The 16997-nt window shown below is 30.7% G+C and overlaps 2 protein-coding genes across 4 annotated transcripts in view; one reads left to right on the top strand and one right to left on the bottom strand.

The window, feature by feature from the left end:
* The window catches only part of HisT (Histamine transporter), a 154671-nt gene extending 141267 nt beyond the window's left edge, over positions 1–13404 (top strand). For all 3 annotated transcript variants that reach the window (XM_085946346.1, XM_085946347.1, XM_085946345.1), the window contains exons 4-8: positions 231–372; positions 5472–5671; positions 5807–6021; positions 7098–7203; positions 8201–13404. In XM_085946346.1, the coding sequence (XP_085802472.1) occupies positions 231–372; positions 5472–5671; positions 5807–6021; positions 7098–7203; positions 8201–8362 (825 nt within the window). In that variant the 3' untranslated portion in view covers positions 8363–13404. The remainder of the gene's footprint in view (positions 1–230; positions 373–5471; positions 5672–5806; positions 6022–7097; positions 7204–8200) is intronic.
* A 72-nt stretch (positions 13405–13476) lies between these two features.
* Rrp42 (exosome complex component Rrp42) lies at positions 13477–16852 on the bottom strand. The gene is made up of 6 exons (XM_085946348.1): positions 16706–16852; positions 16424–16620; positions 15402–15567; positions 14369–14548; positions 14039–14256; positions 13477–13934 (listed from the first exon to the last, which is right to left on the bottom strand). Exons 1-6 carry the CDS (start codon positions 16760–16762, stop codon positions 13835–13837), a joined length of 918 nt encoding a protein of 305 aa, XP_085802474.1. The 5' UTR covers positions 16763–16852; the 3' UTR covers positions 13477–13834.
* Positions 16853–16997: the final 145 nt, after the last annotated feature.

Here is a 16997-nt window from a genome sequence, read left to right as displayed (position 1 = left end):
ATTTATTTAAAAATCGCTAAAAATACACAGAATAACCTTAATTCTGGGTTTCTACGGAAACCATTTGAGGAACACTACTGTCGAAAATTACAATGCCCTTGTCTTAGCGATAGGTTGGGGGGGCCGCCAAACATCCTGGCCTGGGGGCCCACTTCAAGATGTCGGGGCCGTGGTCATAACTCATAACACCTACACATTAATTAATAGTTACTTTATTTTCTCTGTTTCAGCTTGGAGTGGCGGCTGGTTTCTTGCTGCCGCCGATGCTTGTTAAGAACAATGATGACCAAGAAGTGGTCGGTAAAGATCTTCAGCTGATGTTTTACATGCTCGCAGGCTTCACCAGCGTTCTTCTGGTCTTGATTTTGTTATGTGAGTACTAACTGATCGATGTTTTATCATTTCAATCAATCGTTTGGACGCTGTAAAAAAGAGGCTTACAATTTTATGCTTACAAAATAAGTCCCTATTTTACTACACTGGTCATTCACAGTCGGTAGAAAGTTAAAACGAGTAAAGTACCATTTTATAGTATTAAATGTAATAAAATAGCATCAAAATTATGCCATGGGCTAAACGATATCGCTCCTCCTCCAGACTTAAATGTTATTTTTAAATAATACTCCTGCTGTTTTATTAGCAAACTACATTGTATTTCATTGGAATAATATTGCTTAACATTTCAGTCCTTGTTGACATTACAAAAATTTAACTTAATCCATTTTGATTAATGGTTAGCATAAATACCTTTAATACATGAAACTATGATAAATAATTACAGGATAAAAAAAACTTTTTATATACTTACCACGTTTTTAAATTTTCTGTTGAATCATCAAAACTTGACAATTATATGTATTAATAAATACTTTTTTTTGTACTTGATAGAAATACTGAATAAATATAGAATACTGAAATGTCATTTTGACATTTCATATTGATTTCCATATTAACGCACGTATATATTAATAATTTAGTTGCTAGGACCCCCTTAGCAACCAATAATAGTGTTTTTCTTTTTACGAATGTTTTCCGAAATAACTTTTCATACAACATAGAATTAACTGAAAATGAATTCAATTCTGCTTAAAGATAGGTAGTCCGGAAGTTAGTTAAACCAGATTTGTATTGGACAAACAAGAAAAAAATTGTACTGGACGAACAAGAATACGAGTTAATAAAAACGTGGTAAAATAGTGACGTTCCATCTTAGTAATTTGAAAGATATTGGTAAGTATATTATATAAAATATATTATACTTTAAAAAAATCTCAAGCGAAATGTATGTAGGGTCTTAGAATATTGCTCCGACTTCGCACATTTGCGCATTTTTTACTTTATGACGTAATTTTGAATTAATTTATTAATAAAATTGTACAAACTCAAACATTAATACAATCTTTAAGCTCCATGAGTTTTTCGGAGGTTATTATTGTTCATAGACATTTTACATTTATTTTTCGAGAAGACATGTGGAATGTTACACATTTTTTTACTATCCATAAAGGCAAATTAACTATATTATAATATTTTCCTCATCTTTTTAAAATTCAGAAACATTTTATTTATTTTGGTTGAGTTGAGGAGGAAGAAGTTTCATAAGTATATTAAAAAATTGCCGGCTCCATAATCACGAGAAAACAAATACGTAGGTGCTAACCATAAGACAGTTCGCGACAATATTCGAAAAAACCTGAAACCATATTCGAGCTACTTGTACAAGCTGCATTATTACGGTGCTATTAGTATTGCTACATTTTAAACATAAAGTACGCTAAAGTCTAAATGGACCGGCACGCACCGGAGCCCGAGATTATCGCTCCGTCTCGTGGAAAAATGAAATATTGCATTCCGATTCGTGAATTAATAATAAATATATATTTTTTTAATTTATACGAAACTTATTAGAATTATATTAAAATAATTACAAGATAAAAAGAACTTTTTATATAAAACGTTTTTAAATTGTCTGTTGAATCATATAAACTTGACTTGACTAGCTTAAACGATCAAAAAAAATTGTACTTGATAGAAATACTGAATAATGAAATGTCATTCCATATATCAATATGTATATTCCATATATAATATAGTAACGCGCGAATATATTATTTAATAATTTAGTTGCTAGGACCTCCTAGCAACCAATAATGGTATCGAAATAACTTTTCGCACAAAACATAATTAACTAAAAATTAAATCAATTCTACTTAAAGATGGCTAAAAGTATTAAAATAATGCATTGGCATCGTGTTCTGATATATTCTAAAAGTTTCAAATGTCTAGCTAATCGGGAAGTTAGTTAAAAATCGATTGCAAGATTTGTACCGGACAAACAACCACCTGACAAATAAGAATACGAGCTAAGAAAAACGTTGTAAAATAATCTTTAAGTATGACGTAACGAAAACCCCAATTTTCGTCTGCAGCGCCGACCACATTATGCTCTAATTTTGTTTGCCACAAGACTGTTATTCCATTTGTTGTATACTCGTATAACAAAATAAATCTTAAACATTGATTTTTATATAGTACATAAATTGGCATGTTAATATTTTCGAAAAGTTATCGAGCGCTCCGATTCGCAAAAGTGGCCATTTCGCGCGCTGATATAAAGAAAACACAATGCACATTAATTTATTATAACAGTATTTTTTTGAATATCATAAAAAGCCGACGATATTTAGGTATAATTATATTGAACCTAAATGGCAATTTTCGTGAATTTTCATATTTCCATTTTTTTACAAACTGGGACAATATCTATGAAATATATAATATAAAAATCTGTTACTTATGGAAAAAATCGTGTAAAATAATTAGTATTGTGAATCGCAAAATTTCGGGATCCAAATATATTGTATACGTACAAAGTTATTTTTTTCAGTTATTATTCTGTCGTCGATATAATTAATAAGGATTATTATGAAAGTAAGTACTCTAGCTAGATAAAAAAGTGTAGCCCACATGTCTTCCCTTATCATAATATGATATTATGTATATTATACATAATGTAAAACAATTGGGTGCTTAAAATCGATTTATGGAGAGAATATCTTCACTTAAGATTTTTTTCTAATAGGTACCAATAAAGCAAATAAATTATGAGAGCTCTCTACGACGTAATAAAAGATAAGTTATTTCTTAGAGAATATGCGAAAGAAAATATATATTCTCGGTCTATCCCGAAAAAAACCGGAAGAAAAACTGAATGCCCCGGAAGTCTTAATGTTAGTTTATTGCGTTTTTTTCGAACCAGCTATAAAATTTAATATTATTATATCGCCACCAAAAGTAATTTAAAAATAATTGGCGTGAAGTTAGAGCAAGCTCTTTCAAATTAAAACATTATATTTTTTTATCGAATTCCTCAAAATATAAACTTGTAAAATGTGTGACCTCTTTCATGGCGGGTCCAACAGACGATATTGAAATATTTTTATTATTAAAAATTCATGGTTTTAAACATTTCGTAATGAATACTTGCGCATCAATATTCACAAAAGTTTGGCATTTTTCACCTGGAAACTATATTATCAGGTAAGTATCTAAAAAAATCAGTGTGTGTATTTATGTACGCGCGTTAGAAGTTATACTTCTTTGGCGTAACAAAACAAAAAAAAATTTGTGATAAGCTAGATTCTTTGACTACCTCTTAATTATCTTGTTAAATTACACACTCAAGAAAAGGGACCGCTTATTGGAACGCCGTTGGTTTATTTCTATACACTTTAACTTATATTACTAAATTATATAATGGTTTCTCGTTGTTTTTATTTTTAAAGTAACAACTGCCACTATGGCGTTTAATAGTTTGTTTACGTAAGGAATTGCAAATGGCCGACAATAATAAATTCGCTGCCTAGGCAACGGAACAATTCTAAACTATAATATTATACTGTATAGTCGTCACGATATCATTCTGTGGCGTAATGATTGTGCATTCGGTTGATAACCGAACATCAATCGGTGGTTTGAATCTAATCGAGTGCGTTTTTTTTCGTGTGAAAAAATAAATTAAGTGTTACATGTCACACACCAAAAATACACTCTGATCTGATTTCCCAAACGCGCCAAAAGAAGTATAACTTCAAAAATAGCCTACTACTATAGCCTAATCATTATATTTTGGCTACTGATGTCATAGCGGAGATCTGGGGAACTACTGAAACCCCATACTTTCAGGCATGGGGTGACAAGTGAGGTAAACACACAACACAAAATTTCACTAATAGCAAAAAAATGTCTTCTAGCATACTAACATAATATAATAATATGTGGTTGTCCGATGCAATTTTTGATTATTGTTGATATGCGACAAGTCCATAATAATTGTGCATTGCAACACAAAAGTGGGTGTATTAAAAATACAAAAAAAAAATCACTAAAATATCCTTAATTTTACCTCGAACACCATTTAGAATATGCAACTGTAGATCTTCACACTGCCTTTAACCTTAGCGATAGGTAGGGGGGGCCACCAAAGTTCCTAGCCTGTGGGCCCGCTTCGGGATATGGGGGCCATGCAGTTTCAGGTATAAATCTACGCCCCCGAGACCCGCTATAGTCCACAACACTGCATACAGTGCTATAAAATCATAGCCAAGATAATATGGTGATTCTAGTATACTCGCCCTCGCATGCGGCTCTCATATTCCAGTGCGTGAGACGCTGGCCTTGCATCCGAGGGGTGACCGAGGTCGACTCGGTGAGGTCGCAAAATATTTATATGATTTTTAATTAACTATTTCTTTTATTCAAACGAATAATTCACAAGATTTAAGAATATATCATTCTATATAATAGTAAATAGTTACCTACTTTGATTTAATAAACAAAAATCGATTGCCAAAGTAGCTTGATTTCGAAGAGCGCCGATGAGTAGGTATTAAAATGACCAATAGCTATTGGATAAATGCGACAATTGGGGCGTTTACCCGAGGAGATGCAGGGTTCGATTCCCGGCCGGGTGGCTTACTTTTTTCAAAAAAGATATTTTCTATTGGTTATAAATACTCTCTCAGAAAGTGTTTTTCTAAAATAATGTTGTATGATTTTTATCAAAGTCTGGGTGATTGTTATTGTTTCTCTTCTATTACTGAATACACTACTGTAATTTAGTCTCATTGTCAATTGTAGTGTATGTATAATATACATATTTTTTTATTATAAATTATATAAAAAGTACTCTAGACCTTCTAAAAATCTTCTCGTGATGCCGTCCTCTGTCGAATGCTGGTGACCAAATTGCAGTAAGTAGGTACATGTAGCAGATCACCAACGCCTTTACCATTGAGTCATTGCATATCTAAGAAAATCTTTTTCTACCTACATTTCCATATGGCCTACTCAGGCTTCTCTATGGTTAGAATAAAATTATAGCAGAAGTATACAACTTTTCCACGTTTGATGATTTAGATTGGCCTTTTAAATAATAATTATTAAATGTGGTTATGTATTGGACTTTCCAGTCTTCAAAGCGGCTCCACCAACACCTCCATCAGCAGCCCAAGATATCCAGAGTCCCATCGGAGATAGCTTCTTCAAGTCCATCAAACGTCTCGCTGTCAATCGAAACTATATCCTGCTTCTGATTTCATACGGCATGAACGTTGGAACATTTTATGCCATATCTACACTGCTCAACCAAGTTGTTTTGGCATATTACCCAGTAAGATTATTGTATTTATCAAAATAATAATATTATATAATATTATTTATAATTGATTGAGCAGATACCTAGTGTTTGGTTACATAATAATATATAGAGATATAATATAATATTTATAATATTTAATGTCTACAGGGAGCGAACGAAGATGTCGGCAGGATTGGCCTGGTGATTGTGGTGGCGGGAATGATTGGATCTGTTATGTGTGGTATCATCTTGGACAAAACACATCGATTCAAGGAGACGACCCTTGGAGTCTATTCAGCATCTGTCATCGGAATGGTCATCTATACTTTCACACTCAGCACAGGCTACATCGGGATCGTTTATATGAGCAGCTTTTTACTTGGGTGAGTATGAATATAATTTTACAACCCTACAATTACTCTGTGAATTTTAATGTCCATATATAAAATAATTTATTATTAGTCACTCTGTCCTAAATGGGTTTGAATATCTGCTACATAAATTGCAATAGTGACATCTGACTGAAAAAAATTGAACCACTTGTAAGAATTTTATTTTATTATTGACTCCTCAAGTATGACTTAAATTATATATCAATTACAAGAAATTGTTAAACATATTATATTCATAACTAATGTCATAATAATTTGGATAAATAAATAGAGCAAATTGATTAGCCGATGGTTAGCCGTAAGTATTAAAACTATAACCATGAGAAACTATAATCTATCTGTCGTAAGAATTCAGATAGATAAATCGAACTTACTGTCCTTGTTTTTCGATGTATTTGTACATTGTATCTACGTATTCTTGATATATGTAACATCCATTAATCTGTCAATCACGTAGTTTAACTATGAATAAACAATACTGTTCTTTAATAACTTGTTTTCTTATTTGATGTGATCTTAATTGATATCATTATCAGAATCGATACAATTAAAATGCCACTGATGCTTGTAAAATGTTGATAAATGTTGATATTAGATACCACGTAATATTGCATTAAATTCTATTAGCCAATGCGTGAGAGAAATGTCATAGCAGCTAAATATGTGATCCTAATTTAGTTAGAGTATTTATAGTATTAAGTACCTATAATTAATTTGAAATTATTGGTTAGATAAGAATTAGGAGAAATAAGAAACATTTAGAAATTTTTATTCTTAAACAATATAATAAAATATTGAATAAACTGAAAATATGGTTTTCTTAAATTATTTGATAGGATGAATAAGCCAGAGCAAACTGCCACATATTAAATGGCATTAGTGTCTACAATATTATAACAGTGACTATACTGTGTTGTTTTCGATTACCAATCAAAATAATCTCCGTATCACATTCAGTATTTAACAGAGCTATAACAGTACTATAACATAATATACATTGTAGTCCATTGATTATTTTGAATGTAATCAAATAATATTGGATACAAGACTTTCTGTATACATTGCAGCTTCTTCATGACAGGCTACCTTGCCGTTGGTTTTGAGTTTGCAGCCGAAGTTACATATCCTGAACCAGAGGGAACTACCACCGGAATTTTAAATGCTGCAGCACAAGTTCGTGACACATAAAATAATTACTAACTAAACTGTCATTTACACGATACACTTGTGTAACAGATTTTTTGTCAATTCTACAATTGGAAAATTAACAAATACTTTATTAAAAAAATTTCATTCATTACTAAGACATTTCATTACATTGACTCACATTACATCATTCAAGTTTATTATATTCGACAATCTGATAATAAAATTGTAAATAAGTATTTATTAGAAATACCGAGTAAACCAAGAGAAAACAGAGTAACCGAAAAATAAACCAATTTGTGGGAATACAAACAAAAAAATCAGTACCTACTCTGTTTGAATTTATATTAAAGTAAATTTAATCGGACTATGTACATCTGTTGGGGAGAGTGTATATTAATCATAACTTTAAAAAATTTGATATGAAAAAGTAGCTTTAAGGTTTTTGAAAAAGTTATGAACAATAGAAGCACTTCTGCTCATAGATGCACTTCAAATTAAGTTGGCTCTGTTGATTTAACAATAAAAATTTTATTCCTGTGTTTATCGACTAGCACTAGAATCACACTTATGGTGGAGCATAATGCCCCTAGCGACTTAATAGAAAAGTTGCATACATTTTGATTACTGATAATTTACATTTTAAATAATCAATAAGCATCTAAAAACATTTAAAAGAAAAAAATATATTTTGATGACAAATATTTTTGAATAAGGAATACCTGCTTAATTCATAGTTTTAATCTTGTACATATTTTAAAATTAAAAAACAATAAAAATGTGTACCCATAACTTGAAATCCCTTTTATTTATATTGAATCGCGCTGCAGTATTGTGACCATACCAAAGCTCTATCCAATATCAATAAAGGGGATTTTAATTCTTCTTCTGTTGTTTCTGTGCGAGAGATGCGCCTGCACTCATTCCAACTGCACCATGTTGGTCACGTCATTGGCTTTAAGTAATATATTATAAAAAAATATGGCATCAGACCACTCTTTATAGCGTTATCAATGTGTTTCAGGTTTTCGGAATACTCTTCACCATAATGTACGGATATTTCCTGGACTGGTGGGGAGATATTTGGGCGAACATCGCCCTCTGCCTCATACTAGTAGTGGGCACCATTGTGACGGCTGTCATCAAGTCGGATCTACGGCGGCAAGCCGCCCAAGGCATGGCTTAAGCATGAATGATGTAAACTGATTGTAATTTCCTTGCCAAATGTACCGATTTGGGTAAAAATCACCAACAAAAAAGATGTAATCTTGTTATCAAGATCAGAGAGAATCTTTTAAATAACTTACCTTTTTTAATCGGTCCGTGATGATGTGAAAAATGATATGTCGAATTGAATCGTGTAAAAACCAAAATAATCAAGTTTGCATGTTTGATGTATTGAAAACTGTACTTTTAAATCTTTATGATTCAAATACCTACCGTTTATTCATAACGTGTGCTTACAATGTTTCAACTTGAAGGAAATAGCATTACATTGTGAGTCATATAAAAATAATAGAAGCTATAATTAAAGGCTGCACAGTTCTAATTTTCATTCTATAAAACTTGATTAAGAAATAACTTATTAAAATATATTTATTTTAATTTTCAATTTAAAAGATTGCGTATTATAGTATAATAACTACTCTACGCTTCTAGATTACATACCTTTGTAAAAATATTTTTTAAATAACATTTTCTGATTCTCATAATTATTTTGATACATTTAATTATTCATGATATACAAAAAACTAAAATAGACTTTCCAATACTTTCACAAAAGTGTGACCTAATTACTCGGCACTACTTTTACATGAAACGTTATTTTTTAAACCAAAATATATTCAAATACCTACAATTTGCAAAGCAAACTGTGAAACGACAATAAACTGTCAATAATATGAACGATTCATTAGAATTGAACATGTTGGTGTTAACTATTAATTATTGTTAGTTGAGATATATTGGCTGTTAAATTAACATAAGTTACTGAATGACATCAGTATTATAGATTTTATAGAAACACATTTTCATAAATACATTATGTATAGGTTCAATGTAGAAAATTCCGGGTTTATGGTAAGTAAGATTATAATAAAGACACTAGATAGTAGGACAGGTTTCGGTTCCGTGGTCAAAATTAGAATCCTGATAGTTTTTAAATCAAAAACTAATATTATCAGGTTGACAAGCTAGGGTTCAACTTTTCATGCTGCATTTTCCATGTTGTCTTTTTGAAGCATTTACTTACATGTATGTCACGAAATTCTATGAAGTTGTTTTAATATGTCAGTATTACATAACTAAACTTAATGAGTGTGCGCAAACGTTAGAAGCAGCAAATGAAAAAGATTTTCTACCATATCTCTTCAATGATCTCTATTTGACCAGCAAAATTACAAATAATAGAAATGAGCAAAACAGATCAATAATAAATAATAATTTGATGATATTCATTTCTTGCTATGTATATCAGTTATTTCTGTGTGCGAAAAGAAAAAGGCGCTACTTTTCAGGAAAGCCAAAAAAAGATTGTCATTTGGCATTACAAAGACTTAAATTGAAAATAATTTAAATTTAAATTATGGAAACCGATAAAAATAAAATAGATACAAATTTTCAGCCATTTTGAAACACTATTCTGTCTTGCTTATAAAAACGATAAGTTAACAACAAACAAACTGAGTGAAAATTTAATTACCTATATTTTGCGAATAATGTTGACCAGACTATTAGCACCCAGCCGCACTGCATGGGTTTACAGAAACGGAGTAATCATTATGTTTCTGCTGCGTCTTGCAATACATGTATATATATTACAGAAACGGAGTAATCATTATGTTTCTGCTGCGTCCTGCAATACATGTATATATAACACACCACTACTGCGGGTCATAATATATAAAAAATGGTATCTAATTCATATACGATGCGCATGTATTACATGGAAGTCGTAATCTGTAGCTAGTGTGGCCAGTTATCTATGGAAGTGGGAAAACGTAGCGACTAAATTCCATTTCCCAGCAGTGTGGCAAATATTCCAAAGACGATTGCATAATTTAACAATTCGACAAGAGGCTTTTTATGAGATATTATTAAGTGATGTTTTAGTATTTACCTATTTTTGAATTTACCCATTTAAATAAGTTGTTACAAATTTCCTAATAATAATGTGATCAATAATAAGTTGAGTATTTATTTTTGTGATAGTAGTCGATAGATTGAAATGAAAATTCTCACATAAGATTATAAAAAAATACTATTTCCAGAATTAAAAATAAACAATTGCTTAGCGGTAAATCAATATAATGGACATATTGTAATTAAATCCAAAAAGTGTTTAGTATTTTTTGGCTGCAGAGTGAATTTATTTCATATTGTGCTCTATTGAGAAAAATATAAATGTAAACAGTTCAATGAAACTCTACACAATATTTAATTAAACCCATAATAATTGTGTTTCAATGTGATAAACTCAGTATTAGAGAATTTTCAAACATCAACTGTCATAAATTATGTAATTATTGGGCTTAATCTAATTTCTAGGCTTCCGGTTTTCATTTTTAAAAGTTGTGAAACAAGTTTTTTTTGAAACTGAAGACTATGAAAGATACGTTTTGAAAAATGCTTCTTATGACTACTCGTCCCAATATAATAATCATTCATTTAAGCGTTAACAAATCATTTGAAATTACATGACGTAATAGAGAATCTCCATCAATTATCATTTTAAGTAATAGATATAGTATAAAATAATAGTGTTTAAGGTAACTAATTTTACGATAATTGTTTTAGTTTTAGAATTTTAATTTATATTGTGCCATTTTCAGCTATTGAAATCATAATTATTAATATGTAGTAATTGTGTATGTAAAAAAATTCAGATTTGCATAATATATTTACTTATGAAAAATTACTATTCTTAAATAAGTCCTTCGATAAATATGACAATAAATAAAATTTTAACTCTTCACGCTTAAAACTACATGAATTTAGATTGGTTATATAAGATGAATATTTTTATAAGGAATAAGAAACCGTTTGTTAAATACTTCTCTCAATAAACCTTTTCTATTCAATATAAAATATTTTTCTGAACAACTCACAACGTTGGTGAAATATTTTGCTAAAAAAATGATGTAAAAAAATACCCCCCAAAATCTATACAAATATTACAGAATTATGAATGAAACTGTTTGTTCACTGAATGATAATTTCTCCCTGCAATATGCACAAAGTATTTTTATGGTTGCTAGCTAATAAATATGTATTTATATTTCAAAACGCATTATTTAATTTGTGATTTAAATTATAGTTTGGTGGTAGATTTTCAAATATATGTAAGAGAATATAATACATTAAATACTGAAAATGACAATAAAAAGAATTTTCTATATTATAAAACTTAGTCTTCTTCTATAAATGAAAAAGTCAAATGAAAATATAAAAATTATAATGCAAGAAAAAATAATAACTATGCTATACTATTAGGCTATTCAATTCACATAGTTTATTTTGAATTAAATATTTTTGAGAATATTTAGAGATGTACTAGGATAATAAAATCCTTCCTTATATTTGATAAAATTAATATTACCTGATAATAGAATATAAAGATAGATACCTCAAAGGTTTTACGGTAAGGCAGAAAGAACAATGGCTATTGAAACATTCAATGTGTGCGTGTGGATTTTATCTTCTTCTTCACATAAACTTCAAAGCATTTATTTTCAATATTAAAAGGCTCACTCTCAATTAAGTGCGCTGCGAGTTAACATTCCACTGCTTACATCAAGTTACATATATTCAATTGAAGAATATCAATGTTGCTTTGACTGAATTCAAATATAAAAATGGATACCATTATTCCTTTTGAGATTAATTGAATCTTTTTTTTAAACACACATTTAAAATCATATTTAATACTACCAAATATTTCTATAGCAATTATCAGGTAGATACTTGTTTCTATAAGAAAGCTCTGCCGTTCCCCATATAGTCGATTGTGATGTCTCATTCACAATATTTACACAAATTTAATGGCACAATTATTTAGTCTTTTAAAATAACCATTCCATTGTGTTGATAAGGCGAGGTGAGTGAACACATATTAAATTTACTAATTTCAGAGAACCACTTTCAAATAGAAATATTATTATAATATATTTATAGTTGACACTGTTTCACTTATTATACCCAACATATCGTCGCTATAGGATTGGTTTCCCGAATATCCGTTTTTGTCGAAATCGACCTCTTAATGCAGAATGTTTTTTTGTATCTAATTGGACGAGAACCATCCCTTTCTTTAAATTACTTTGTAATGGTAATGAATACATCATTCATATGCTGTAAAAATAACAATTTAAATATAGGATTATTAAATTTGTTTTTCGTCTCCTGAACATTTGGTCTATTCGGGAAACCAATCCTACAGCGACGATATGGGAAAGCACTAAACTGACTAAACGAACCAACTATTTTCCTAGATATGTATTTATATAGAAAATATTACCAAAAATTCTATTTTGACAATGTAAAATATTTCTTGGAAAAAATCTACTTTTCTCAATGTATTTTTTCATATGGAAATATAACTTGTTTCATTCACTTGATAATGTATAGATATCCAAACTTAAAATAATTGAGCAGGGAATCGATATGTCAATGAAGACAGAACCTTAACATGGGATATTGACAATAGAAATTTCAATGAAGTTAATGAACAGCCAACAGACATAAAAAAATAAATATCTATTACACCCAGTCTCATTGAACCATCAAAACTTCTCCAGCAACATTTTTATATTTATTGTAAAAATAACTATTTAATTTTCTTTTGGTAAAATAAAATTTTCACCGTCGATACATTTATTTTAAAAAACTTACTCGAAAAACAACCGTATGATATTACTGAAAATAAGTTTATTTGCTTCAATAGTGTAAACGTAAACCATATTTTGAATATTGTTTGCAGGGGACACAATATTGACAATAATTAAATGTAATATGTACGGCATGGCTATGTGAAAATGTGATTGTAAAACAATCTTTGATTGCCAGAACTATGTAATGATAAAAATAATAATGATATATTTGTTAATGCAACTGATATAATCAGTGCATATTTAAATTCTTTCAATGTTGACAATAAAAAATAATTAATTGTAGTACATATGTAATGAATTAAAAAAATGATGTTGAATGTTTGAAAAATGTAGAAAATAAAAAAGATTGAAAAAATGCTCTGTTGTCATTTTACATAAATGTATCCTTATCATAACAAATAAAAGTCGAATGTGGATTTTAAATAAATTACTGTTTATTTAAAAATAGTCTTCAACACATACATATTTACCAGCTTTACGAAAGATTTTTAACAAATACACTTTCATATTCAATGATTTCTATAAAAGGGCCAACAAAACTGCTTCCAGTCCATACTTTATAGATATCAAATAGAAATAAAATATAGATGTCTCATAATGTTGATGAAGCTAGGTTGAAAACACATTTTTTCTATACATGTATTCAGGAATGTCTCATATGATTTGTTTAATATCTTGAAAGTATTTATGTATTTCATATATGTAGTGATTTTTCTCACTCGAAAGGATTCCATCTCCAAAGGCGATTATACTAATTCAATACATGAAACCTATTTCAAAAATCCATAAACAGTTTTCTTTGAACCGCATAAGCCCTCTTCTTTCAATAGTGTCTCTCCCAAGGCTTTGTCCAACATCAAGCCAGCAGTCCTATAAAAATATAAATGTAATGTTAAATTTAAATATATGAACTAAAATACGAACTACAGGAAACCTTGGATAGTTAAGTGCTACCGAATTCAAGAAATTATTACCATCCTTCTTTGAGTTCCTGCTGTAAAGATATTGGGTGAAGACTGCCTCCACCATGCGTCATGATTGTAGATATTTTTCCAGCCGGTGAGGGTCCTTCTTCCATTCCATAATGCTTAGGGTTCCCTGTTACACCAATGACAAGAGATACTGGACTACATTTCTCTTCTTCGGCACTGGGGTCTACCACACAACTATTACCGATTCTGCACAATGTAACCTAAACAGACAAATTGTGGTATTGAATGACTACACACCATATTAAGACAAAATTTATCTGAAAATAAAATATGATGTGTAAATTTAATCATAAATTTTAGTTTAGTGCTTACCAGCAATGGTGCGTTGCCGACTTTTAATCTAATAGAGGCAAATGGATCATCAGATAGTTTAAGGTCAATAGATCCACCATCCATAACAGCAGCTTCTACGCGAGGTACTCGTGTATTGAATAGAGCAGCTTTTACTGCCATTGATACAGCATCAAATAAATTTCCTCCGCATTCAAGAATCTAAAAATATTATATTATACTCAGTCAGATGTATCTATATGGTAACCTCAAATAAGTTCTTTAAAAAATAAACTGTGTAAATAGGTAGAAAGTATTTTTATTGCCTTATATTCATTTTTTCAAAACTTTAAACATTGTTAATTTTGGAGGCGATACAAATAAGGATGTTCCAAATTCCGTCAGCGTATTAGATTTAATTAATGGGCTCCGCCCCCAGACCATATTCAGCAGCCCAACCACCCATCATGGCTTGGGTCGCGCGACCCCTTGCCGGAGCTTCTACTCGCCCTTTGCTACAAGTGCGAAATAGCCGTATGCAATAAATTTTTAAGTCTTCGAGTATACAGAAAATAGGCAAAACAAATGTGACCCAAAAAACTGACACAAAATCCTGAGCTACACAAGAACCAGACAGAAAAATATTGCACTTATCTTTTTATTCATATTATAAAGCCATCCAGTTAAAAGAAAGCCAAAGTAAATCAGTGCATCTATTCTATACACAAGACTGCTATTGGCAGCTATCGAGGGTAGTTTTTCATATGTTTGTATCGAAGTATTATAATTGTTAACAGTCAAAACTGTCTATCTCGCTTTAAAATTTAACACACCCCAGAGGTGCTGTTAAAATATACCACTTATTGTAATTGTTACAATAAGTGCTAATACTGGCCGATAGCAGTCTTGTGTATAGAATAGATGCGCAGATAGAATAAGAATTTTATAGTTGTAAACCTTTCGACATTACACAGAACTGAAATATATTGATTATTGTGAATATTTTAAAAAGAATTATACCTCCTCTAAAATATTTAATGAAAATACATATAGGTATAGGTACTACGAGACATACCAATATATCTACGTAGAGTTTCCAGCATTGTTTTTCGGTAAGGATACAAAGTTGTTTCAAATCAAAAGCCTGTGATGATTCGTAGGCACGAAGAAGACAATTTGAAATAAGTGTTCCTAACTGTTCACCACCTCTTCCTTCAAACTCTGGAGTAGCATTGGCTGAACTGAAATTTCACACATTAATTTATGACATACCTACTACTAAAGCGATACCCTACCCCATGGCCCCCACAAAGGGGTGGCTGTCAGGGCTCTGGCCTGGGGGCCCAGGCTTAAAAGGGGCCCGGTGTGGCACATTCAAATTTTACTCTAATAATAAAAAAGTTGCCTGCGGCACTATTTTACTTCAGGAACACTAACATTCTAAAATATGTGGTTATACGAAACAATACAATTTTTGATTATTGTGTATCAATACTCGACAACTCCATAATTCAATTAAGTAGATATTTTAAAAAATACACAAAATCGCTAACATTACACTGCATACCTATAATTTTACCACAAACAGCATTTGGAAAATGTTTGTATAGCGTAACATTGCCTTTAAGCCTTGGGGCTCATTTCAGGATGTGGGGGCCATGCCCTACCCATATTTAAACAATACTTACTTCAAATTGGGTAAATGTGCCGCAGATGCCCGCATGAGTTTTTATATCTTTCTTTTTAGACCTAACCTAACTAACCAAACATAACCTAACCCACCCTAACCTAATATAATCTTAGTGTGTGATAATGATGCATCGAAATGTATGAAAATTTCAAATTTTATATTAACAATTATTGTATCGGAAAGTATCAGCGCCGACAGAAAAAGGTATTTAATAAATTTGTCTACATGGAATAAACTGTTTTCGTAAAAAAAAAAATATAAAAGCTCATCAAGCATCTGCGGCATAATTACCCAAATAGGTAGTTACCTATGCAACTTTGTCAGAATAATAAAATGGTGTATAAGTGTATGTAAAACTAAATAACCAATAGGTAATAAACGACAATACTATTGTAATGAAATCTTACCAGTCAACGAAAAATTCAATTTTTCCCTGGTCTCTTTTGTCTAGTGTTGGTACATCAATTTCTGATTTCACGCCGACTAAGATATCTGTGTTTGCAAGCCGCAATCTGGCAGAACCACTGGCGTGACTGACAATGTCTGTTTCTAGTTCCATGGGTCTATAATCTATCCTAGCTCTTCCATCTGAGCGGTAATCATCCTTAAAAAGAAACAAAACGTCAGCGTACAGAAATATTATTAGAGGTTACTTATTTTAAAAACGTAACCGTGCAGGAGGGAGGCACCTGTACACCGTGGATAATGAACATTTTTTCAGCATCACTTAAAAGGACACACGCCATGTTTATTGTCAATTATATCGATGTTTTAATTTATAACATTTAAATTAAACAACTCCTGTTTGACACAATGCGTTTGACGTTCAAAATAGTAACATAACCTTAAATATGTCAAAACATTCAACTTATGTGTGGCAATATTTTAAAATACATTTTAAATAATAGGTATGGTATACTCAGTTCAATGCTTAATATTTTCATTAAAATTTTATTATTCTCTGTAAATTAATGAACATGC

This window comes from Rhyacophila brunnea, unplaced genomic scaffold (genome assembly GCF_057557595.1).
Source record: "Rhyacophila brunnea isolate RB1 unplaced genomic scaffold, BYU_Rbru_1.0 scaffold_2, whole genome shotgun sequence".
Lineage (NCBI taxonomy): Eukaryota > Metazoa > Arthropoda > Insecta > Trichoptera > Rhyacophilidae > Rhyacophila > Rhyacophila brunnea.
This window is presented reverse-complemented; position numbering and strand designations above follow the sequence as displayed.

What these genes read in the sequence shown, in the direction of transcription:
- Rrp42 (XM_085946348.1), bottom strand. Translation starts at nt 16,762, where the DNA reads ATGGCGTGTGTCCTTTTAAGTGATGCTGAAAAAATGTTCATTATCCAC. An exon ending in TCATTATCCACGGTGTACAG is followed by an intron (nt 16,621 to 16,705) that starts GTGCCTCCCTCC and finishes TTTCTTTTTAAG; the next exon opens with GATGATTACCGCTCAGATGG. An exon ending in ATTGAATTTTTCGTTGACTG is followed by an intron (nt 15,568 to 16,423) that starts GTAAGATTTCAT and finishes GTGAAATTTCAG; the next exon opens with TTCAGCCAATGCTACTCCAG.